The sequence below is a fragment of the Megalobrama amblycephala genome, linkage group LG11, assembly GCF_018812025.1.
Source record: "Megalobrama amblycephala isolate DHTTF-2021 linkage group LG11, ASM1881202v1, whole genome shotgun sequence".
NCBI classification, from domain to species: domain Eukaryota; kingdom Metazoa; phylum Chordata; class Actinopteri; order Cypriniformes; family Xenocyprididae; genus Megalobrama; species Megalobrama amblycephala.
This window is the reverse complement of record NC_063054.1, coordinates 20,880,135-20,905,809: the sequence shown is the minus strand read 5'-3', so window position 1 is coordinate 20,905,809 and position 25,675 is coordinate 20,880,135. Positions and strand designations below refer to the sequence as shown.

Genomic DNA, 25,675 nt, shown 5'->3' with positions numbered 1-25,675 from the left:
GATTCTTTATTGTTTTACACATACTCCGCAGATCTTCTTCCATTTCGTGGCTGCAGAGAAGCACAAAGAAAAAAAAAAAACTGAGTAGTGTTTTTTTTCAAGCAATAAGATACAATTGTACATTTAAAATGTAGGTGTGTCGCAGCGTTGTTACTGTTAAAGGTAGGGTAGGCAATATTTTATTAACACTTTTAGTGGCATCAGCGCGTTGTGTAAGGCTGTTGTAGACAGACAGTAACCGAGCGCCACAAACAAACAGCAGCTGCCTTTTACAGTTTCTCCTGAACCAAAGCAATGTGCTTATGCTGAGTTTATGCCATGTATATTATAAATATAATCATGTATATAATCATGTATATGCCATGTAATTATAAATATAATTACGAAATGGAAACCAGTGACGTTCTACCTGGAGCTGTTCACATTCTCAGACTTTATGCGTTCCTATGTCAACACTATCAACTCCGAAATGAATCTGCAGCAGTCATTTCTTACAAGTAAGAGATCTATAAGTTGTTTACGTTCATTATTATGAATGTAATGATATGTGCTTTGAGACATGATATAATTTAACGCCATCTCTCGTGATGCTTTGCAGACTCTGCTGTACTTTGCAGACTCTGCACAACTCTCGCGTTGTGTTTTGGAGGAGGCGTGGCTTAGAGAGCGCTCTGAAGGATGGGTGGGATTTTTCTTTCAAAGCTAGGTTGCTATATAGCTAGCCTCTCTGAAATTGCCTAGCCTAAAAATGAAACTATAAACACTCATTTTTGTAATTGAAATAAGGTTAAATAAAATATAAATAATATAACTGTCACCCCCCTATTTGAGTATAGACGTGAAAATGCACTATCCAGACTTAAATGGTTGTAATTCATGAATTCTTTGGAAAACAGACTTGGTTGGTCTCTTTTTAAAGTGAATTCTTTTTTTACCCTCAGCAGATTATTGCTGAAGTGAAATCACTTCAAATTAAAGTGTAAAAAAGTTACAGAAGTTTAAGGTTACTGTAAAACAAATCGTCACCTTGGAATTATAAGGTTCTATCTGACATTTTTGTCAAAATTGAGTTATTCACATATTCTTATTATGTGACAACTTATTTACATTATGTGATTTACATTTTGGGACTTTTTATTTAACCCTTAAATGCATGACTGTTTCGCCAATCATTCTTACATATTCGGGTCTTTATCGACCCGGATCTATATCTAACACGGAAGGATCTCTACCTATCACAATAATATAAAACTCCTCTGATATTAGAGTAACAATTAGAGAAGAATAAAATAAATCATATTTTGTTACTTTTTGGAGCTTGAAAGGGCTCGGTTTGAGCAGATGTTTTACGCCATCATCACTGTCCTCGTCAGAGCTCATTTCCCAGTAAATTCAGTAAATAATAGGCTAGTTTTATGTTTGAGGTCACGAATATGAGCCCATTCGCGATCTCAAATGTATTCTCAAAATTATATAATTTTCAACATCTTCAAAATCAATATTTCGATCGCTAACAGCTTCATCAGATTCATCCTGTAACATTTACAGTCATATTTGATTGCGTTCAGTACTTGCTCTGTAGTAAATCGCTGAGCCATTTCATGTTTTTCTTATTATTTCGTTTTCTGTCTGCATGAGTTGTCACTTCAGCATTGTGTATCAGACATTGCCACCTTGTGGAATAAAGGTGAATTGCACTTATTCTGTCATCTAAGATTCAATTATTGTTGTGCAGAAAAAATATACGTACACTCATACACACCTCGGGTCGTTTGCGACCCTATACAATTTTTACAAAAAATGAATACAAAAATAGGCATTCTTTTATAATTTTATGATTTTTTTTCTTGTTATATTCTTTATAATGAATTGATTGAGGAATACCAAGAAGGTTGATGTCTAACTTTAAAAAATGAACAAGGAGGAGGGTAGTGAATGATGTCCCGGGTCACTAAAGACCTGGTTTTTTAAGGGTTAAAAAACAAAAAGGTTCTATCCACAAAGTCGAATGGAATGCCAAAACTTTGAAGCTCAATATCTCAAAACCGCTCAGAATGCAGACAGAACCTTATTCTAAGGTGAAACGTAGTGTACTTAACAGTTATTATTTTATACAAAATATATACTTACAAAATAATTTGCACTCTAAAATTGCTATAAAATTAAAGCCATATGTCTAACCAAGTTGTGTTCCAAATTTAAAGTTGATATCACAAAAATTGATAAAAACCAAAAATAGCCACTGGGTGACACCCACATAGATTTTTTTTTTCTCCTGTCACATATGAATACATTTCTGTCACAATATCACTTCTATCACAAAATAGTGGCCACATATAGAACCTTGCGTTTTCCAGACCTTCCAGACCTTTTCCAGATATAGAACCAGACCTTTCCGACGATATGTTTTGTCAAGATTAGAATATATTCTGATTATAAAATCGTTAAAATAAATTTTGTAATATGAAACATAACACTGCCAACTAGGGGAGGTGCTCGCTAAAAGGTTTTAATGTACCATTAATGCAATGTCGGATTTCAAAACAGTTTTCACAGGATGAATGTTGAGTTTTTAAGCTTTCAAATGACACCTTATAATTATGATGATTAGCAATTAGGCATCCAAGCATCCCGCCAGCGTGAACAAATATAAGTATAAAATAAAACATGAGGTTAACAATTTAGTATGTAAATATTATGTAGAATTGGAAGGAACCAAAAGTCAATTTTAAGACTTCTGAAAAAATATATATTGGTTGATAACTAATGGGGAAATGTATTCATTTTCCTTGTTATGTTGAACAATAAACAGTTGTCATATATACAATACCCTACCCGATAAAGGAAGTACCCTCTGCTCTGGATTCGTCCAGGCCCTTGAAGATCATCCTGCACATAGAAGGAATTGTTATAGTTATGCTCAAATATCAAACTATACTTTCTGATTCTGCTGCTACAGAAAGCTGGGTAACACTTTAATGTGGCGTAGTTACATGAAATAACAGTAAATTGCATAATTACTAACCCTAAACCAAATCTTAACCATAACTCTACAGTAAGTAAGTTTATTTAATTAAGTACTTATTTGAGTAAGTACAATGTAACTACATCACCTTAAAATAAAGTGTAACCAAATGTTGTGTAACTGTTACTAACTGAATCAAAGGTGAATCAAAGGTATTATGACGACAGTGTTGTTAAGGGGGAAAAACACTTTATCTATACCCAACAAAATCCATCAGGACCATTTCCTGTGTGAGAGTAAGGTAGTCATCATTTATTCTTGTTCAGTTTTGTGTTTTACCTTTATGGCACAATAACACTTTTAGCGTACAATTACCTCTCAAATGGACAGAAGCAGTTAATCAAACGAAGGTTGAGCCATTTCACATCCTGTACATATAATTAGATGGACTCAACCCTGCCCATGTATGCACATGTCAGCCTCGGTCAGCCATGCATGTGTATAAGCATGGGTTACATCATGTAGAAATGCATACATTTAAATATAATTAAAAAATGTCATTAAATAAATATATATTAATTTAATATAATATATATATATATATATATATATATATATATATATATATATATATATTCATCAAAAAATCCAGATTTTTTTTATCATGTTTCCACAAAAATATTAAGCAGCACCACTGTTTTCAACATCGATAATAATAATACATGTTTCTTGATCACCAAATCAGCATATTAGAACGATTTCTTAATGATCATGTGACACTAAATACTGGAGTATTGATGCTGAAAATGCAGCTTTCCATCAAAGAAATGAATTACACTTTAAATATATATTATATAAAACAATTATATCAAAATGGAAAAAAAAATATTTCACACTATTACTGTTTTACTGTATTTTTGATCAAATAAATGAAGCCTTGGTGAACATAAGTGACTTCTTTCAATAATATTTAAAAATCTTTTTGTCTCTGAACCTTTAAACATGAGTGTATATGTAATATATAGCATCATATATTAAAAATAATTATATATTTACAAGTTCCACATATATATGGATCGAATAAGGTAGTGTGACTTATATGTCAACGTCAGTGTTTCCATCATCAACCAGAGAAAGAGAGAGGCTGCAACATATGTGGTGTATAAAGACAGACACTTGTCTGTTTTAATATCAATTAACACTTAACACTTTAATAATTAACACTTAACACTTAATTAAATCAGCAATTACTGATGGTCAGAAAAGAAGCCCTAGAGCTAAGTCGTGATGAGATATTATCAAACAGCATATGGCATTTCATCAAACAGCACCGAGGATTGAGAGAAACAGACACTTCAGTCAGTCTCCATGAACATCTCTCTAAAGTTATGTTGTTTTGATCAACTATTTCTTGCAATTACCACGGATTTTAATATTTAATGGAAATGGACCTATTTCGTTTCAAGACGAGGAAAAAACTCAAGAGCATAATTCCTCAGTAAAAAAAATAAAATAAAATAATAATAATAAATAAAATTGTACACTATTCATTTAGAGAATTAGGGGACAAATAGGAATTATTTCTTATATTTAGTACAGCTAAATGTCCTAAACTCTAAACTGACTTTTGAATATACTGTAAATATTTGGTGTCTTGGCACTTTCCCAAACTAAATATTGATTTAAATGTGATCATACTCACAGTGCTAATGTAGTCTGAATGAAGGTAAGCATGCAGGATACATACATTTAATTTCATTCTCCTGCTTCTTCTTCTGGCAAGCTGGGGTATGAGCTCCAGAAGAGGGTGCAACACAGTAGACTGACACATACACATATATAGAGAGATATCATGAAGACAGACATGGAGAGATATGAAAACCATGAACAGCTGCTCCTGGGGTTTGGCCAGGGGTCGCAGAGAGGACTCTTGTGCGTTCTTTCGCACACTTATCTGTCCTCAGTGCGGCTCAGTGTTCATTTGGCACACGTGGTGCACTGATGTTCAATAAAATCACAGTCACATGCAAGTCATACCAGAGCACATGTAGGGGAATGTGAAGTTATGATGTCAACATCAGGGGGTAATGTTTTTGTGTGCGATATAACATTTATGTTATGAATATGTAGTACATGGCTGCATATTTGAAACATATCACAAAAACTGGCATATAAATACAAATGAATTCATAGAAACCTCTGTACGATGCACGTTTGAAGAAGACAACGCTTCTGTAATGTGGTGGACATGCAACGAATGGACAGTTAGGAAGACACTGAATAGTTCCTCTGATGGCATCAACACAAAATGGCATGTAAATTAAATTAGGAAAATGTAATCTAATGTTCTTCTGGTTTGAGTCTGTGCCAAAATTTAGATATTAATTCTCAAAAAATGGTGATATTATTTCAAAGGACAATCTAGTGCACATTATAATGGGCCTCATTCGTGAAACACAAGTAGAACGAATTTTTGTGTAAATCGTTCGTAAAGCCATTCTGACGTAAATTTTCGGACTCACGAGAATGTTCGTAGCCTATTTTCAAAATGTTAGTTGGTACGAAAGAAATTTACATTTGCTCCCTACCACGTGTAAATTGTGTGTAAAACATTTGAACGTTCTGTGTTCTTTTAGGCAAACTGAAGATACTGCATTTTGATGCACTATGTACCATAATAATATTTCACAAGTTCATTTGCCCTGTCTTTATTTATTTAAAGGCCCACTGAAGAGTGTTGGAATGTGCAGCATTATTCAATGTGTTGACGTAATTTAAACTGACAGAGGAAGACAGGGCGATATATCGAACAGCCCCGCCCCTTTTTTAAATAGCCAATAGCGTTTCGTTTATGTTACAGCTCGGTCAGAGCGGTTAGACTATGTAAAACCTCTGTTTCCTTCTAATCTCTGACCGTTTCTCCTCATAATGTCCTTTATATCGCTTATATACAGCATTCTGTGCAGAATTCAAATGGGTCCAAGTCTGATACCTTTTGTGGTTGTCCGACTCGCACATATGATTCATTCTGTGCTCTCGTGTCTCTGGAACAGAGCAGACTGCTCAAGTTGCAGCAGTTCATGTGACACAAACGCGAAAACGGACTTCGTTCACGTCAAAGGAAAGCATATTTACACTGTCTGAATCGTTCCCTATTCTCTATATAGTGCACTATGTGCTATTCACCATGTAGAAACTAGTAATGTTTACAATTCATTAATATACACACGTTTAAAGGTGCCCTAGAATCAAAAATTGAATTTATCTTGGCATAGTTGAATAGCAAGAGTTCAGTACATGGAAATGACATACAAAGAGTCTCAAACTCCATTGTTTCCTCCTTCTTGTGTAAATCTCATTTGTTTAAAAGACTTCCGAAAAACAGGCGAATCTCAGCATAACACCAACTGTTATGTAACAGTCGGGATCATTAATATGTACGCCCCCAATATTTGCATATGCCAGCCCATGTTCAAGCGTTAGACAAGCCAGGATCTGTGCACAGCTGAATCATCAGACTAGGTAAGCAAGCAAGAACAATAGCGAAAAATGGCAGATGGAGCGATAATAACTGATTACATGATATTTTTAGTGATATTTGTTAATTGCCTTTCTAAATGTTTCGTTAGCATGTTGCTAATGTACTGTTAAATGTGGTTAAAGTTACCATCGTTTCTTACTGTATTCACAGAGACAAGAGAGCCGTCGCATTCAGAATCAAATGTAAACATCCAAATAAATACTTTACTCACATGATCCGATGCATGCATGCAGTATGCATGATGAACATCTTGTAAAGATCCATTTGAAGGTTATATTAGCTCTGTGAACTTTGTAATGCACTGTATTATAGTCAAAAGTTTGAGGGGGGCAGGGAGCACGTGATTTAAAGGGGCCGCAGCCTGAATCGGTGCATAGTTAATGATGTCCCAAAATAGGCAGTTAAAAAAATTAATTAAAAAAAATCTATGGGGTTTTTTGAGCTGAAACTTCACAGACACATTCAGGGGACACCTTAGACTTATATTACATCTTGTAAAAACTGGTTCTAGGGCACCTTTAACTAACGAATCCGTTGTATACGAAGCGTTTGTGAATATAGTATAGGTTATTACTCCGAAATTGCTCATATATTTACGAAAGATTCATGAATGAGGCCCAATGAGATAATGAATATGTTCTTTTCCTAAGTGTGGATGCTGTCATGGAGGAATCATAGGATATCAGAGGTTTCATGCATGCGATGGGAACTAAAGAGTAGATAGTTTTAGATAAATAATCTGAACACTAAAGGCGACGCTGTAGACTTGGTTGAAGCATTAAGATTACATTAAGAATCATTAATATATAGCCTAGATAAAATAATAAAATCAATATTTCATATCCACACATTTATTTATTTGGTGTGTAGCTTTGTAATAAGTTCTGATCATCTTGTCAAGGTTTTTTTAATATTTTGTAAGTTAATATTTTGTTTATTTTAGCTCATTTTAGTTAATTTTTCACATTGACTGTACATTATCCCTTATATCCTAGGAATGTAGCTAAGAGTTTGCTTTTGCATAACCTTGGCCCAAAAGGGAACTGTGTGGTGGCCTAAAATACAGTTTATTTAATTTACGTGAGCTTTATTTAATGCCCGAGTATTAGATGACAGATTGCAATTTGCAGTCAAGTTTTATTAAAGACAGTGCAGCGTAGCAACAGTGGCTGAGTGCTGAAAGCAACAGACACTAAAACAACTCTTGAGGAAACCTACCGTCCCATCTGACAATCCTGCACCATTCGGTTTAGTGTAATGAAATAAGAACTATACATACATGTACAGACGCACAAATACAAAACCATACACACAAACACAGAAGTTATACAGAAAGGCAAACACAAAGACACCAAAATCAATACAGACAAAAACATGAAAAACATTCATACAATGAAAAATAACACCATAATCCATAGAAAGACATCATAATGTTATGATGTCATTGAATTGTCATTGCACTGAATGTGTTTGAAAAAGCGACGTCAAATTAGAATGAAAATGTCACATGCTTACCCTTTTACTGGTCTCTCGAGCTGTGATCTCCTGCATATACAAAAAGGAAAAGTTAAAATATCATAAAAACTAATTGTACTTTCATTAATCTATAAATTACAGCATTTTCAAATAACTTTACATTTGTTTTAGTGTATTTCACTCTAAAAAATGCTGGGTTAAAAACAACCCAAGTTGGGTTGAAAATGGACAAACTTAGCAATTGGGTTGTTTTAACCCAGTTTTATTTAACACAACTATTGTTTAAAATTACTGTATGACTGGCTTAAAATTAACCCAAAATAAGTTGGAAATTTACAATCAGACACATAATTACTAGAGGCAACAATAATCAAAAGGAACATTTATTAATAAGCGATTTAATAAATGTTTATTGTTTAATTATTATTCATTAAAATTATTAATAAATGTTCATTAATTAAACATATTAATAAATGTAAATTCCCAACATATTTGGGTTCATTTTAAGCAAGCAATACAGTCATTTGTAAACAATAGTTGATTTAAATAAAACTACCCAGCAGGTTGGGCAAACATTTAACCCAGCTGCTGGGTTAAAACAACCCAATTGTTGGGTTTGTCCACTTTTATCTCAACTTGGGTAACTTTTTAACCCAGCATTTTTTAGAGTGTAGAATACATTAAATTTGGTTCAGTAGCTGATATCTAGACCCTGACCAAATCTGTGGACTTTTTTTGTATTTATGCAATGATTTTGGGGAGGGAAATCTGTGAAATGGATTAAAGGTGCCATAGAATTGAAAATTGAATTTACCTTGGCATAGTTGAATAACAAGAGTTCAGTACATGGAAATTACATACAGTGAGTCTCAAACATCCATTGTTTCCTCCTTCTTATGTAAATCTCATTTGTTTAAAAGACCTCAGAAGAACAGGCGAATCTCAACATAACACCGACTGTTACGTAACAGTTGGGATCATTAATATGTACGCCCCCAATATCTGCATATGCCAGCCCATGTTCAAGCGTTAGACAATTCAGTATTAAAGTCTGGATCTATGCACAGCTGAATCATCAGACTAGGTAAGCAAGCAAGAACAATAGTGAAAAATGGCAGATGGAGCAATAATAACTGACATGATCCATGATTACATGATATTTTTAGTGATATTTGTGAATTGTCTTTCTAAATGTTTCGTTAGCATGTTGTTAATGTACTGTTAAATGTGGTTAAAGTTACCATCGTTTCTTACTGTATTCACAGAGACAAGAGCTGTCGCTATTTTAATTTTTAAACACTTGCAGTCTGTATAATACATAAACACAACTTCATTCTTTATAAATCTCTCCAACAGTGTGTAATGTTAGCTTTAGCCCCGTTAGCCACACATAGGCTACTATGAAACTCATTCAGAATCAAATGTAAACATCCGAATAAATACTGTACTTACATGATCTAATGCATGCATGACGAACATTTTGTGAAGATCCATTTTGAAGGTTATATTAGCTGTGTGAACTTTGTTTATGCAATGTATTAGAGTCACGAGCTCAGGGGCGGGGAGCGCAAGGATTTAAAGGGGAAGCAGCCTGAATCGGCGCATATTTAATGATGCCCCAAAATAGGCAGTTAAAAAAATTTATAAAAAAAAATCTATGGGGTATTTTGAGCTGAAACTTCACAGATACATTCAGTGGACACCTTAGACTTAAAATACATCTTGTGAAAAAGCATTCTATGGCACCTTTAAATGTGTTAAATGGAGTTGAGAGTGCTACACGCTTAGGTAGCTGAAAGCACAATCAAATTAGCACAACTATTTAATAAACAAATGTGCAAAGGTTGGCAGCAATGTGTAGAATATAGAATAGTTCTACGCATGCTGATTTAATGTGGACATGAATAAAATTCACCTTCGATTTTTGCAGTGATCCCAGCATTAGGAAACACAGGTCCTCCAGGATATCAGATGTCTGGCAATGGTTAAAAGAAAAGTAAATGGGTTATGGACAGTTTAAACATCTGAGGCTGAGCTAAATTATATGCTGAAAGTGTTGAAGGTGTCAGTTTACAAAAAAAAAAAAAATGAATACAGGAAATGTTAAGAGCACTATTAATTGGGGTTCACAGCGCAGTAATTGCCTGGAAAATCCAGCCTCACCACTGTACCAGCGGATGAGTCTCGTCGGCCATTGAATCAATTCGATTTCTAGGGCGGAGCAAATCCGAGCAAACAGGAAGAGGAGTAAACCAATCAGAGAAGGGTGGATATGACGTTAGCAAAGCGACAAGAGAGTCAACAGCTAAAAGTAAATAATTAATGTGTTTTTGGTCATTTAAAACTGAATTCATGGCTGAATAGAACAAACTCTCAGGTCTCCCGTGCGCAATCTTTGTTGATATTGAAGGGACTTTCGCCGCACTAGAGTGACGCTGTTTGCGTCACTGAAATAAACGAATTTGATTGCACGGTACGGTTTGGAATTGACTCGAATCGCGACGGAGGGCAGACTGACCAGACTGATATATCTTGTAGAAGATATATCAGTCTGGCCTTGCCAGGCAAGCGCAGTAAGCCAACTGTTAGCCCAAAGTTTTATATAGATTTCTATATTTTTACATACCATAATTCACTTATGGTTTGCTTCAAAAACACACATAAGTAGTTGTATTGCAAATGGCAACAACACTCCATTACTCACTCTAAAGGATGGGTCTGCAGAGAGGTAGAACGAGCACAGATCATTTATCTAAGAAAAAGACAAAAATGCAGCTGCAATTTGAAGGTTTGTATAAATGGGATTAAAACAACAAATAAAAAGTTCAAACTCAAAATTTATCATGTTATTTATTTTTTTGAATGTTTTGTTTATCATTTCTCCAAATTCCCATAATATTAAACTGTGCTTTTATATCCCAGCCACTAGATCCCCAGGTTTACCCATGTAATTGCTCATGTAACACATGTAAACAAAAGAGAGATGTAATCATCACCTTGGAGGGCAAAGTTAATGTGTACTGAAACTCAATAGGGATAAGTCATTTATGATGAACTTTTGTCTCTGAGGAAATATAACTCAAGGCATTATAAGTTACTTCTAAGTTTAAAATGAAAGGACTTGACTCTGAGTAAATCATACACACCTGGGTTAGTAACTGCTCATGATCTATTGAAGATGGGTTCAAGAGCACTGGAGCACCTGCAATTCATGCAGAAATCATGATTACATATATTTCACTAATACTATTTAGTGTTACAAGCACAGTGGAATTTATAAAAAAAATAATATGAATTTTGATTGAAATATGACAGAGACATAATTATGTTATATTGACACAGTTAGTTCCACACAGCATACTGCAATTTTGTCCACTTTTAATGATTAACAAATCTTCATTGTCAAGAGGTTTCATCACAAAATTGCCAGTGAAATCAATCTGGAATCACTGACAGCTGTAATCCTTGTGATGTTTGAAGTCTAAAATTAATTACTCCTGCTTGTCGATTTTCGTATTTTGGTGATTTCCCCCTCTGCCTTCAATGGAATAAGCTCTAATTTACCAGAGTTTGTTTATTGATCTATGGGTCTCTCATTCTATATTGATCAAAAGGTGTTTTCCATGATTGATTTATGGGACTCATATAAGTCTTAGAATAGGTGAGATAATTAGGCTGTAACTACAGTACATACAGTATAGTCAGAAACAGTAGTAGTTTAGGGAAGAAACCAACAGTAAAATCAGTACCAAAAAATAAAAGACAAAAAATAATGTTATTGTAAACTTGCATCTATCTTGACGGCTTTCTTGGACTCTTATGACATTTAACAATCAGTCGAGATGGCATATCAATGAGTCACATAGTTGTCAAGGCTAATAATCTGACAACATCTCTCCTGGCATTTCTTATATTTCTGAAATTCATGTGACATCACTGCTGTCGAAATTGTCAACAACTCTGCCGCAGTGACATCATGATTAGCAGTTACATGACTGAATCCAATTTGACGATAAATAGCTCTTGGTATAAAGAGCGAATGCTTTATTGCTATATTGAAGGTGATTGAGAAAATGATCATATTTATCCTTGTGGTGTAATGATTATAATTCACAAAATGAATCTGTTTACCCCAACATAATTTTTCAGGTTTATTGGAAAACATCTACCATTTTTATTGTTCTAATTAGTCTCGACATAACAAGGCACTTTAACAGAATTCACTGCCCTATACGAATAAACAGTACAAGCCCTTAGTTAATGAATCACAATGACGCATTCCTGCTCATTATCTTCTGACACACCAATGCATCACATTTTGAAACACAAGCAAGAGAACTAAGTTTAACTAAGCCTTCAATATAACCAGTCAATCTAAAGACTAGGTAAAGACAGAATTTGCAGTGGACTTTTTTATTTATTTATTTATTTTTTATTCCATCCGTTTAATTTGTCACAGTAAAGTCTGTCATTTGTTCTTGATTTTTATACATATATTCAGCATTTGAACTTGATTATCCTCATTTGTAATTAAATCCAGTGTGCTTAAATATCTACAGTGAACTCAATGTACAAGATTTATACAGTTTGCTATATCCAGCACTGTAGATACATTTCTTTAACCCATTCCATTAACTTCTAATTAGGAATGTGCACTTAAATGATTTCATGACCACTGAGGGATTTCATTCAGTCTGTGATTTCAGTTTGGACGGTTTTCATATCAAGTTGTTTCAGATACTGATCACTGATTGTTTGCATTTATTGGCTTACTATAATGTGTACTTGCAATATTAAACACAAAAACAAATGAGTCCCTAATTTCATCAGATTAAACAAGATTCAAGAACAATATGCCATTCTAGCTCTGTTCATGTTATCTCAGTGTTTAGCATTTGAGAAAAGCACTGAAATGCTGAGTAATGAATGTATGTTCGACACAAGTGACTTAGTTCTGAGATAAATTTCAGCACTCTTGGAAAATGCCTATATATATATATATATATATATATATATATATATATATATATATATATATTCAGACATTTTTGATATATTTTTACTAGTGGGTGCAGGACACTATAGTTCATTTATGTAAGTGAGGATAGCAAAATAAAGTAAACTGTGACATATTATACCCAAAAAGTCTTCATACAGTGGACTACCAGTAAAATTGATAAAAATTTGGAATCCAAAAATTATTCAGCAACTTTGACCTGACCATGTTTTGCTTAAGTGTTATCTGACATAATTAAGATTATTTTTTTCTGTTTAACAAAGTTTAACTCTGAGATCTTGTCATATTTTATTACCATTTTTTAACTGTAGTGAATAAACTGTATTAATGAATGAAATGTTCAAGGTGTCTGAATAAATATATACATACAGTTTGACTGTGTGTATATATAACATCCTCCTTGGCTTCACATATTTACCAAACTTTCACTAACTATTCAACCATTTTAAAGCAACAATGAATGTTTGATTTTAAAAATCACTGTTTGAGATATTAAATTAATTCTGAGAATATTAACAACACTGTACCTCTATGACTGTACAGCTGGCAAACATCCCCTTGATTTGGTTTAAAAAAAAATCCAAAAGAATATGATGCTATACAACAGATATACAAATATATAAAAAGATGTTGATGATACCAAATAAATAAAGTTTAAATAAAGATAAAAGGGTTAATTTATATTCTATTATTTTAATTATCATCATCGTCGTGTTGCTGTTTAGAACAGTCCATTCATTTAAATGGTTTAGTTTTGCTCAAATGAATAATCAGAGATAAAGTACTAGGCCACCAAACTTCTTCAACTAAGTTATTCTAACATGACTAAAGAAGTAAAATGAGAGATGTATGTTGAAGACTTACTTGTGGTGATGGGTATGAAGGAGATGAAGAGGATAGCCAGCATCAGGGTGTAGTTGTGTGCTGGGCTCATCGCGCTCTGAGCTGCTCCGCGTTCACACTGACTGCTGCTCATCATGCTCTCGTGCGCGTCAGTCCGTCAGTTCGTGTGGTGCTTTCTCAGTCTGACTTACCAGCCAGACATTATGAACTCTCGGAGTTACACACCCTCTTCGTAAATTGACCTGCAAAGCACGTCATGATGAATGAGCCGTAATTTATTGACAGTTACAGAAACGATGACGTGAAATGAGTGGTTAACGCTAAGAGTAGAATAACATTAAAATCTTTAATCTTCGACATTTTAGTGTATGTACTAGCCTATATACCCACGATTATTTGTGTTATCGTAAAATGCAATGACTTTTACACGAATAAATAGGCTACATGTAATGTTGCTTGTTGACAAAACGTTTGCTGAGATACAAACGTCCTGGTGTAAAAGTTTACAAATGTAGCTTTATTAGCTATATGGATCACACAGAAGGCAAAACGTTGAATAAAACATTGGTCCGCGTACCACTACTAAAGATTCATTAAATATGCATATAGTCATCCCTCTGGTTGACAACAGTCATTACATACTAGACAAACACGTTATATCAAAGTAAAGGGATGTTTTTCTGGTCTCTTTAATGATTGAGGGCGAACAACGAAAAAAAGCTAATGTAAACAAAAGAACGCTGCAGGTATCTCTGTATCAGTTGGTTTTCTCCAGTGTCTCTCTATGTGTGAAATATGAGTTTGTTTCAGCACCACATGATGTGGACAGCTCCAGGCTAAAGTTCCCCTTGAGTCCAGTTACCAAAACAATTTACTCTCTGGGATTTTCTAAATGCAGAAATGTTGAAATGTGTGACTTTGGGGTGTCATATAGTAAGATTTCAAAACTAATTCCTGAATATGAAAAAAAAATCCTGGAAATCCTGGAGATGATTCAGACTATGATGTTCATTTACGCTTAGTTGTCTAGTACAAACTAATGAAACTTCCTAGAAATGTTATTCTATTTTATTCCATTAATCTACACTTTCAATCCATTTTCCTCTGCATTTTAGATATCTTTTTAGAATCTAATGATCACTAAACCACAAAGGTTATAAATTAGATTTAGGGCACATTATGGCATACAGTTTTCAGAAAATGAAATTTCTTATATATATATATATATATATATATATATATATATATATATATATATATATATATATATATATATATATATATATATATCAGTCTGGAAAAGGTTATAAAGCCATTTCTAAAGCTTTGGGACTCCAGCGAACCACAGTGAGAGCCATTATCCACAAATGACGAAAACATGGAACAGTGGTGAACCTTCCCAGGAGTGGCTGGCTGACCAAAATTACCCCATGAGCGCAGCGACGACTCATCCAAGAGGTCACAAAAGACCCCACAACAACATCCAAAGAACTGCAGGCCTCACTTGCCTCAGTTAAGGTCAGTGTTCATGACTCCACCATAAGAAAGAGACTGGTTTTGTCATGCACGGACTTTTAGAACGTATTTCATTAGTTCCTGTTTTTCTTTGTTTAATTTCCCGCTTCTCATTTGTTTCTATAGTAACTGTCATTAGTTCATATGGTTTCAGCTGTGATTAATTAGTCTCGTTTGTATTTACTACTTAAGTTGTGCCTTTGCCTTCATTTTCTGTTCAGTGTTACTCGCGATTATGTTAAGGTGTGTTACTCTGTCTGTTTTGTGTATTATCTTGCCTGTTGGGAATTTATTGAACTTCGTATTGGATTTATATTCACCTGAGTCTTCTTGTGTCTGCCTGAACACACACCCATTGTGTGACTATAATATAATAAAATAAAATATAATATAATTGTTACAATATGTGGTTAGGAAAGTCACAAAGATGAGGAAACATTTAAGGACAGACTTTAATAACTTTTTAGCAAGCAAATATTTCAGTGCACTGGAAGGATCCTGTGATCGAGACAGCCCTTAAAATCACTGACTCCCTGATCAGTGCCCTGACTACTGAACTAGGGAGCTGATTGAGGCCCACCCATTATCATGTTCACAGTCACACTAGTTAATATGGTCACCATTGTAATTACTAATGTTGACTGGATCATTTAATTTAGCCAGTCCAACTTGTATATATTGTCATCAAGCCATCAGTCTTGCCCTCTTAGTCGTCTACATTAATGACTAATTTCTTCCACTGCAGGAAATGACTCCAGCCCAGAAGGAAGTTTCCCATTCAGGAATAAAGTCGGTATTAAGGATTTTAAAGCTTAAAATTCTACCGTTTTTTTGAATTATATTTACTTTCTGTTTTAATCATTTCCAATTGTATCTGGACATTTTAATTCAACTTCAACAAAGATGGTGGATTTGTATGTTTAGGAGTGTTGTATAAATAATAATAATAAAGTATAGCCTATAAATGTATATAATGTAAACTATTTTATGCCTATGTATTTTCAAATTTCAAATGTTTTAAATAGATGTCATTTTGTGACAAAAATCATGTCTTCATTTTACAGTACACAATGAAAGCAGTTTACAGTAATCTTACATTTGCTGTGATAATAATAGAACTCTCTGAAATGTACGGTAATTTGCTGGCAGCAATTAGCAAGCAAGTTGCTGTGTTCTATTCTACAGTATGCTTACTGTAAATTTAATCACGGTAACTATTTTGTTACTGTGTTTATTATTGTACAGTAATTTTACTGTAATAATAAACAGTAAAAATAGTTACAGTGATTACATTAACAGTAAGCATACTGTGGAATAGAACACAGCAACTTGCTAACTGCTGCCAGCAAGTTACCGTACATTTTACAGTGTTCTTCTTACAGTGTACTATAATTCGATAAATATACAATTACACAGATACTTTTGTGCAAGCATCAAGAGTTTTCGTGCAATTATTATCACTGTGAGATTGACAGATATGACCTAAATAATAACATTTGAATCCTATATTAATGTTGTTTGATGGAGTCAAGCATGAACTCATATTGTGCATGTTATATTAAGCTTAAGCCTTTTATGCAGTGAGGGAATTCAACACTCAGTGCTATTAACTATATTTTATTGTGTAAATTGAGGCATGATATAAGGATGAAATCAAATATAGGAACTAAATAAGCTATCTTTATGTTTAGTCAATAGGCTTTAATGTTCTTTTGGCAATTTTCCACAAGACCAAGAGTTACCTTCTTGCGAGTGTTCACTTCTGATCATGTGATCTTGACTGCATTGATGTCAACAAGGGAGTGCTTATATCACATTATCAAAATAAACAGAAGGTTTGCTATAACTTTCATCAAATTTGCAATTAACTGGGAAGAGGAAGGCATTGGAGTGTAATGGAAAAATAAAAAGCCTAAATTCAGCCTTTTGTAATCAGCTTTGTCCTATTTTGAGGGTGTGGCCGTAGCTCCCTTGAGTGGGATGTAGATACAGATAATACGATTGCACCAATGTCTGTTTAATATCTCCTCATTATGAAAATGTCAAGCATTGGTGTCATGGGCTCTAGAGTAAGATTCTCAGCATTGGATATGGCATCACATTTCCGGGCTTAGTCCAAATGTATGTGCATGTGTGTGTACTTGAACAATGGGATTGTTCATATTCGTATGTTTGAGTCAAAACATGCCAAGAAAACATGTACGTCAATGTGTTCACCTGTCAAGGTAAAATGAAGCCTGTGGCTGTGCATGCGTAGGGAGGAGGTGTGCTGAGTTTGTGTGTCTACCGCCGCACATCATGACGCACACGGGAGAGTGAGATTTGATTCACAGTTAAGCATAGCGCCACTGGGAAATATCGGCTAAATATCAAAGTGAATAAATAATCAGTGAATATCCTTTACAAGAGGGTTATTGCTAGAGTTTTGGAGGATTGGGACTGAATGACTTAGTAGCTTCAGCGGAACTGAAATAAATAAAATGAGAGCTTTTGCACAGGTTAAAAAGATAATTTATTCGGCAAGAGGGACAGAAAAGGAATGAGGTAGGAATGGAATTAAGAGGATTAATCAAAAAACAATATGGATAAAACCATGCTGCAGAGTTAAAACGGATAGGTGAGATTGAAACACATATAATGCACATTATCAGAATATGTGGTTTAGAAGTAGCATGAGCAACAGTTGCTTACCTACCAATGTGAGAATTGATTCACCACATATGTACATATACAGGGGTTAGACAATGAAACTAACACACATCCAACAGGGGTAACTGTCGAAGCAAGAGGAAGCTGTCTGAAAGGGATGTCCAGGTACCAACTCGGACTGTATTCAAAAAACATAAAACCACAGCAGAATTAAACCTTTGGTCACTCATGCCAATACCAAATGTCAGTTTCAATGGTGCCAACAGTGCGAATCTTGGGCTTGGAGATTGTGTAACATCAAAGTCCCTATCAAGGAAAGTCTGTTCACTCGGCAGCCATATTTGCAACGCCTCCAGGCAGCAATTTCGGCTATTCAGCTATTAGCAAGCAAGTTGCTGTGTTCTATTCCACAGTATGCTTACTGTAAATGTAATCACAGTATCTATTTTGTTACTGTTTATTATGTATACAGTAATATTACTGTAATAATAAAAACAGTAACACAATAGTTACCGTGATTATAATCACAGTAACTATTTTGACTGTGTTTATTATTACAGTAAAATTACTGTACAATAATAAGCACAGTAACAAAATAGTTACCGTGATTAAATTTACAGTAAGCATACTGTGGAATAGAACATATGAACTAATGACAGTTACTATAGAAACAAATGAGAAGCGGGAAATTAAACAAAGAAAAACAGAAACTAATGAAATACAATGTAGATAGGCTACTTTGTGTCTGTGGCAGCATTCGAAACATTGTTGAAGAAATACAAAAAATACTGTAAATGCGTGTACAATGGCACGTACGTATTATGCTTCCACGAGGTGGGAATTCACTTAAAAAGGTTAGCATCGATTCTATGTAGCTGCTGTAGTTTGCCCGGCAAGCTCAGAAAAACATGGTGCTGTTTAAAATTCTTACCGGTTGCTGCATTTTCTTTCACTTCAGCCCGCTTCGATATTTGATTCATCATGCCATAGCTAGAAGAACAACGAGAAACGGCTAGCGCACTTTGCTAACACACATACACATGCATGTGCATGGAGTTCCAGTTTACTTTCATCCAACAATGTTACTCCACCAAACTGATGACGTTATCAAATATTGACAGATTAAAAAAAAATATGTGAGTAAACAGTTATCTTTGTAATGATATGGCTTATAGTGCTGCTCTCTGCATCTCTTTCCTGGCACACTCCTAGTTTACATGAGGAAGCCTTGATAAATTAACGTAACATTGCAAAATATGAGCAAAGTTACCTTGCTGAAGTCAAATCCTAGAGAAAGTGTGGAATCTCCTCTGTTTCTGCTGCTGAAAATGTCCTGCTCAAAATTTCTTCATTGTGACTCACAGTAAAAAATATATTTACTGTCAAATTTACCTGCCATTGAAATTTAACTATGATGCTTTGCAGATTTACAGCAACATGCTGTATACAGGTTCTACAGTAAGGATTTGTTCATTTTACAGTAATAATGCTGTGAAAACTACAGAAATTTGTTACAGTGCACCAGATCTAAATATTTTTGAGCCATTTTGGGATATTTTGTAGGAGCAAGTCAGAAAACATTTTCCTTCACCAGCATCAGATAGTGACCTGGCCACTGTTCTGGAAGATGAATGGCTCAAAATCCCTCTGGCCACTGTGTTTTTGGCACTTTTTCTGTTGAATAACTTAAACAGCTTTATTAAAAAATATGTTTTATTTTTTACGGTTTTGTTAAAAAAAACTGAATTGACGTTTTGTCCTATTATCAAACACTTTTGGTTTCAGAAATTCATGCATGACAAATCCACTTATAGAGTGAATCAGCCAGCAAAACATAAATGAGAAATATCTGGAGGTGCACCTTTAAAGGTTTCATTCACCCAAAAATAAAAACTCATTTACTCAACCTTATATTATAATAGAACGACAAACAGATGGATGAGGGATGAGAGGATGGGGATTGTAACTGTCAAACCCCAAAACTTTAAAGGGTTAGTTCACCCAAAACTTCTGTAATTTCTGTTATTAATTACTCACTCTAATGTCGTTCCACACCTGTAAGACCTTCGTTCATCTTCAGAACACAAATTAAGATATTTTTGATGAAATCTAAGGGTTTTTTTTTATCCCTCATAGAAAGCAACATAATTACAGTCATTCAAGGTCCAGAAAGGTACACTGTAAAACCGAACAGTGAAATTAATTAAATTAAATGAGTTTGTTTCACTCAAATAATAATGAAAGTTCATTGTACTTAATAGAAAAAAGTTGCATGAACTCAAAATTTCATTGTAGTAAGCTGAACTTAATATGATTGAGTTGAGCTGCAGCAGATTTCTAATTCCCAGCATGCTTTGCGTCAGACCATATAAATAACTGTTGAAATTAAGTGTTATTTTGTGTGTTTTTGCACAAGATTAACATATGGAGATATAAGTTAATGTTTAATGTTGTGTTATGTTGGGATTCGGGGGGTTCTGTTATGTTAGTTTTGTAGGATTACCACTGTGGTGAAGAGTAGAGCCTGTGGTTAGGTTGAGGATGAGCTGCAAAACATTTAAGACCACATATGTTGTTTGAATACATATATGCAAGTATGTAATGACAGTCTCTCTGATAGTTATAACAGCATGTGTTATTTGCTATGTAACATTTAACCAAGATCTGAATGTGATGTTTATGTAAATTAACTGTATGTAATTAACATTATGATTGTTAGTGAGAGACACCTGTACACCACACTGGCCTTGATCCGCTTCCAGGGCTCTCAGCCCCGCCCCACTTGTCACAAATATTTTAAGTTCTACCAACTTTAAAAAAATTAGTTAGTTTACTTAAATGTTTTGAGTATTCTGAACTTATTGGGTTTTACAGTGTATTAAAGACATTGTTAAAATAGTCAACGTGACTGCAGTGGTTCAACCTTAATGTTATGAAGCAATGAGAATATTTTTTGTGTGCAAAAACAAAATAAAAATAATGACTTTATTCAACAATTTCTTCTCTACCCTGTCAGACTCGTACGCAGTTGATGCAGTGAACCGCAGGAGTGAACCTTGTGAGCGGTTCAGTGCTTCTGCGTTTACGTCCGAATGCCGGCTCAGTATTGGCCAGCTCCCTCATCCAATACTGAGTCTGCGTTCTGAAGTAGAACCTGGAAGCGCTGCAATGAAAACAGTGTAGGAGAATGACGGGAGAGATGAATTCGTTGAATAAAGTTGTTGTTTTTGTTTTGTTTTTGCGCACAAAAAGTATTCTCGTCTCTTCATAACATTAAGGTCGAACCACTGTAGTCACATTGACTATTTTAACAATGCTTTTGCTACTTTTTTGGACTTTGAATGTGACAATTTCATTGCTTTCTATAGGATTTCATCAAAAATATCTTAATTTGTGTTCCGAAGATGAACAAAGTTCTAACAGGTGTAGAACGACATGAGGGTGAGTAATTAATGGCAGAAATTTCATTTTTGGGTGAACTAACCCTTTAAGGTACTACAAGTCTGTAAATCTTATGAAACCATATATGTGACCCTAGACCACAAAACCAGTCATAAGTCACACTGGTATATTTCTAGCAATAGCCAACAATACATTGTATGGGTCAAAATTATCGATTTTTCTTTTATGCCAAAAATCAAAAGGATATTAGGTAAAGAATCATGTTCCATGAAGATATTTCATACATTTCCTACTGTAAATATATCAAAAATGTATTTTTTTGAGTGTATATGCATTGCTAAGGACTTCATTTGCACAACTTTTAAGGCGATTTTCTCAATATTTGGATTTTTTTTTTTGCACCCTCAGATTCCAGATTTTCAAATACTTGTATCTCGGCCAAATATTGTCCTATTCCTAACAAACCATACATCAATGGAAAGCTTACTTATTCAGCATACAAATCTCAACCCTTACGACTGGTTTTGTAAGGGTCACATATTATTAAAATGGCTTATCTACCATCTCACTTACTGGTCAGTTGAGTAACTTGGGGTCTCTGTGACCCAGGAGCATCATGGGAAAAAATGTGACTCAGATTCAAGCTGACCTAGGTGATTAAAGCATGACTCACACAACAAGTTTATTAGCAATAATCTCTCCCGTCATACATCCACTCATTCCCCCACCCATTCTATATCAACCACCTACATCCCAAATCCATTTCCCCAACAGTTTTTAGTTTGCCAAACAGTTTTAACACACAAAGTTATGCCTGTTGGATTATTATAGCGGGAGCACATGATGTCAAACATGTAGCATCAGAGTAATTGGCCATCTGGAGAGTAGATGTTGTTCCTGACTCTTGACATACAATACATAAAGAGCCTCTTATGTGTGGTTATTATAGAACACATGTTTGGATTTTTTATCATCACTCTCTAAAATAGCTCTGACATCCTGCATCTGGTTGTTGTTTTCTGAACAGCTTAAAATGTTTCTCAAATGTTATTTATACTGAAAACGTCCTTTAAAATTAGTCAGAAGACCCAAACAAAAAACTTTTCCAGTTTTTATAACGTGAATGTTTTGGAACTAATTTACTCTATGCTACAATCTATGGTGAACACAATCATACCCATAAACATCCATTACAAATGTCAACAGTCACTTACTTTAATGCAAAAAATGATGGTATCTTTTTCACTCCTCTGCCCTTGTTTACAGTGAAAAGAGGCCGAGTAATTAACTTTATCAATATGGCAAAATACTGACATTATGTCATTGCCACTTTACAGCAATCTTGGAAAATCAATGGGTAGCGAGCAGCTGCACACAATGTAGCTGCATCAGATAAGCCACTATGTAATTAATGCTTCCGCTAAGTATGGCTGCGGGCATTAGAGAGGGAACTCCAGGCTGAGGGAATAAACACTGATATTTCAGAGTAATAATTAGAGGCTATGTTGTCTTTCAGAGGGATGAAGAGTTTATCATGCTCTTCAATGTGCAGAAAACACATGTGATAGACACACAACCAAAGCGACAAACACTTGTCTTTGCATTGATCACTTCACATGACATACTTCTTGTATTTGTGGGTTTTGGAACAGGCCCATAGGCTATGAAATGGACTGAGAGTAAAGTTCAACATCGCTAAAGGTGCATTTGATTTGATTTTTCTCTAAGTAAAATGTAATTTAGGGAGGAGCGAGCCCATCTAATCTTCCAATCAACAGCCAGAGTATATAAGCATCTGCTTACCTCTCTTCAGTCTCAGCTGTTCCAGCATCCCTCCACCTCCCCAAACTCCACCTTCATCTCAGTAATCATATCCTATATTTATTCACTGTGGGGGGTATATCAGAGCTCGAGTTGAAGCTGCTTCACATCGAACCCCTCCTCAGTGGACAGCAAGCCCAATTAGCTAACCTAATTCCCTAAAGATTATATGGGCAAAAGAACTTGTTAAATCCCAATGGCACAAAAAAAAGTCACTGCAGCACTTTCCTAAACATCCACGTTTCACTATGCAATTGGAAAGTTGATTTTGCAGTAAGATGATCTAATACTCAGTGTTATTTTTTAAAAATGGTGTAGATTTAAAGGTGCCCTCGAATGAAAAATTGAATTTATCTTGGCATAGTCAAATAACAAGAGTTCAGTACATGGAAATGACATACAGTGAGTCTCAAACTCCATTGTTTCCTCCTTCTTATATAAATCTCATTTGTTTAAAAGACCTCCGAAGAACAGGCGAATCTCAACATAACACCGACTGTTACGTAACAGTCGGGGTGTACGCCCCCAACATGTTCCCAACATTATGAAAGGCATTAGACAAGGGCAGCCAGTAACGTCTGGATCTGCACAGGTGAATCAACAGACTAAGCAAGCAAGAACAATAGCGAAAAATGGCAGATGGGGCAATAATAACTGACATGATCCATGATACCATGATATTTTTAGTGATATTTGTAAATTGTCTATCTAAATGTTTCATTAGCATGTTGCTAATGTACTGTTAAATGTGGTTAAAGTTACCATCGTTTCTTACTGTATTCACGGAGACAAGAGTCGTCGCTATTTTCATTTTTAAACACTTGCAGTCTGTATAATTCATAAACACAACTTCATTCTTTATAAATCTCTCCAACAGTGTAGCATTAGCCATTAGCCACGGAGCACAGCCTCAAACTCATTCAGAATCAAATGTAAACAATATAACAGTATACAATACTCACATAATCCGACGCATGCATGCCGCATGCATGAAGAACACTTTGTAAAGATCCATTTGAGGATTATATTAGCTGTGTAAACTTTGTTTATGCACTGTTCAAGGCAAGCGCGAGCTCCGTGGGCGTGAAGCACGAGAATTAAAGGGCCAGTAGCCCTGAATCGGCTCATTTATAATGATGCCCCAAAATAGGCAGTTAAAAAAATTAATTTAAAAAAATCTATGGGGTATTTTGAGCAGAAACTTCACAGACACATTCAGGGGACACCTTAGACTTATATTACATCTTTTTAAAAAAAGTTCTAGGGCACCTTTAAAGGCTTAGTACACCAAAAAAAAAGAAAATTCTGTCATTAATTACTCACCCTCATGTCGTTCCACACCCGTAAGACCTTCGTTCATCTTCAGAACACAAATTAAGATATTTTTGATGAAATCCGAGAGGTATATGACTCAATTTAACCGACGCTTTCAAGGTCCAGAAAGGTATTAAAGACATCGTTACAACAGTCGACATGACTACATTAGTTGAACCTTAATTTTTGTGCACAACACAACACAAAACAAAACAAAAATAATGACTTTATTCAACAATCTCTTCTCTTCCTTGTCATTATCCTTACGTAGTTGCCACAGTAAGCACAATGAAGGCAGGGCTCTCAAGTTTTGGAGACAGGCAAGAGTGACCCCCCCCCCCCTCCATAAAAAAAAAAAAAAATTTGTACATTTTAAATTTAAATGCATGAATCTAGTGCATTCTAAGAGCAAAATTAAGTGACTAGATCAATGAAGAAATTTGTTAGCCTAATTCTTTTGCTAGCCTAATTCTTGGAACAAAAAAAAAAAAAAGCTATGGAATGGCTTCAGATGACTTTGAATATAGTGCACGAAAACTTAATTGGTGCTAGTCTACTTATTTTGCTCTATGACTCCCACTTTTGCCATATAAAGGAGCGCAATTATCAGATGGTCATTTAAATATCGCATCATATCCGTATTCATATTTTGAGACTGTGGCGGGACCAATTAGAATGTGGCGGGCCGCTACAGTCTAGTCAATGTATGGGAAACACTGATCCATGGCCTGGCCAGGATATAAAATGTGACATGATTTTAAAAGTGACCTATAACATCGACAATGCAATACACTTTAATTTATTTAGTGCTAATAACATTATTAAAACTATTTGGAGAGAGAGATGTTTAATGTAACAAAATGTCAGTCATTGTGTGATAGCAAAATATAACTAGGCCTAGACTACTTGTTCTGAGCAGGTGTCAATGAACAGGCTGTAAAACTGTTGTCTAAGTTCAGACACTCATGAAAAACTGATGCTGATTATCTGATTATCTAACAGCAGTCAAGTTGTCATTGTTTGTGTCAAACAAGTTGTGAATTTGTTGTAACATTAAAACAGGAGATCATGACTTACTCTGTGCTCAAAGTGATGCTCAGAGCTCCAGTGTTTTCCTCTGTGGGTGAACGAG

At 34.8% G+C, this 25,675-nt stretch overlaps 1 protein-coding gene across 3 annotated transcripts; it reads right to left on the bottom strand.

Annotated features, from left to right (window-relative positions):
- On the bottom strand, window positions 1-25,675 carry nmu (neuromedin U). 3 transcript variants are annotated; one of them, XM_048206661.1, is made up of 10 exons: window positions 25,621-25,675; window positions 13,864-14,084; window positions 11,129-11,184; window positions 10,687-10,734; window positions 9,898-9,957; window positions 8,022-8,051; window positions 7,725-7,775; window positions 4,713-4,787; window positions 2,836-2,889; window positions 1-50 (listed from the first exon to the last, which is right to left on the bottom strand). In XM_048206661.1, exons 2-10 carry the CDS (start codon window positions 13,976-13,978, stop codon window positions 15-17), a joined length of 525 nt encoding a protein of 174 aa, XP_048062618.1. In that variant the 5' UTR covers window positions 13,979-14,084; window positions 25,621-25,675; the 3' UTR covers window positions 1-14. The 3 variants fall into 3 exon arrangements, with proteins under 3 accessions (XP_048062618.1, XP_048062620.1, XP_048062621.1); XM_048206663.1 differs by lacking the exon at window positions 7,725-7,775; XM_048206664.1 differs by lacking the exons at window positions 4,713-4,787; window positions 7,725-7,775.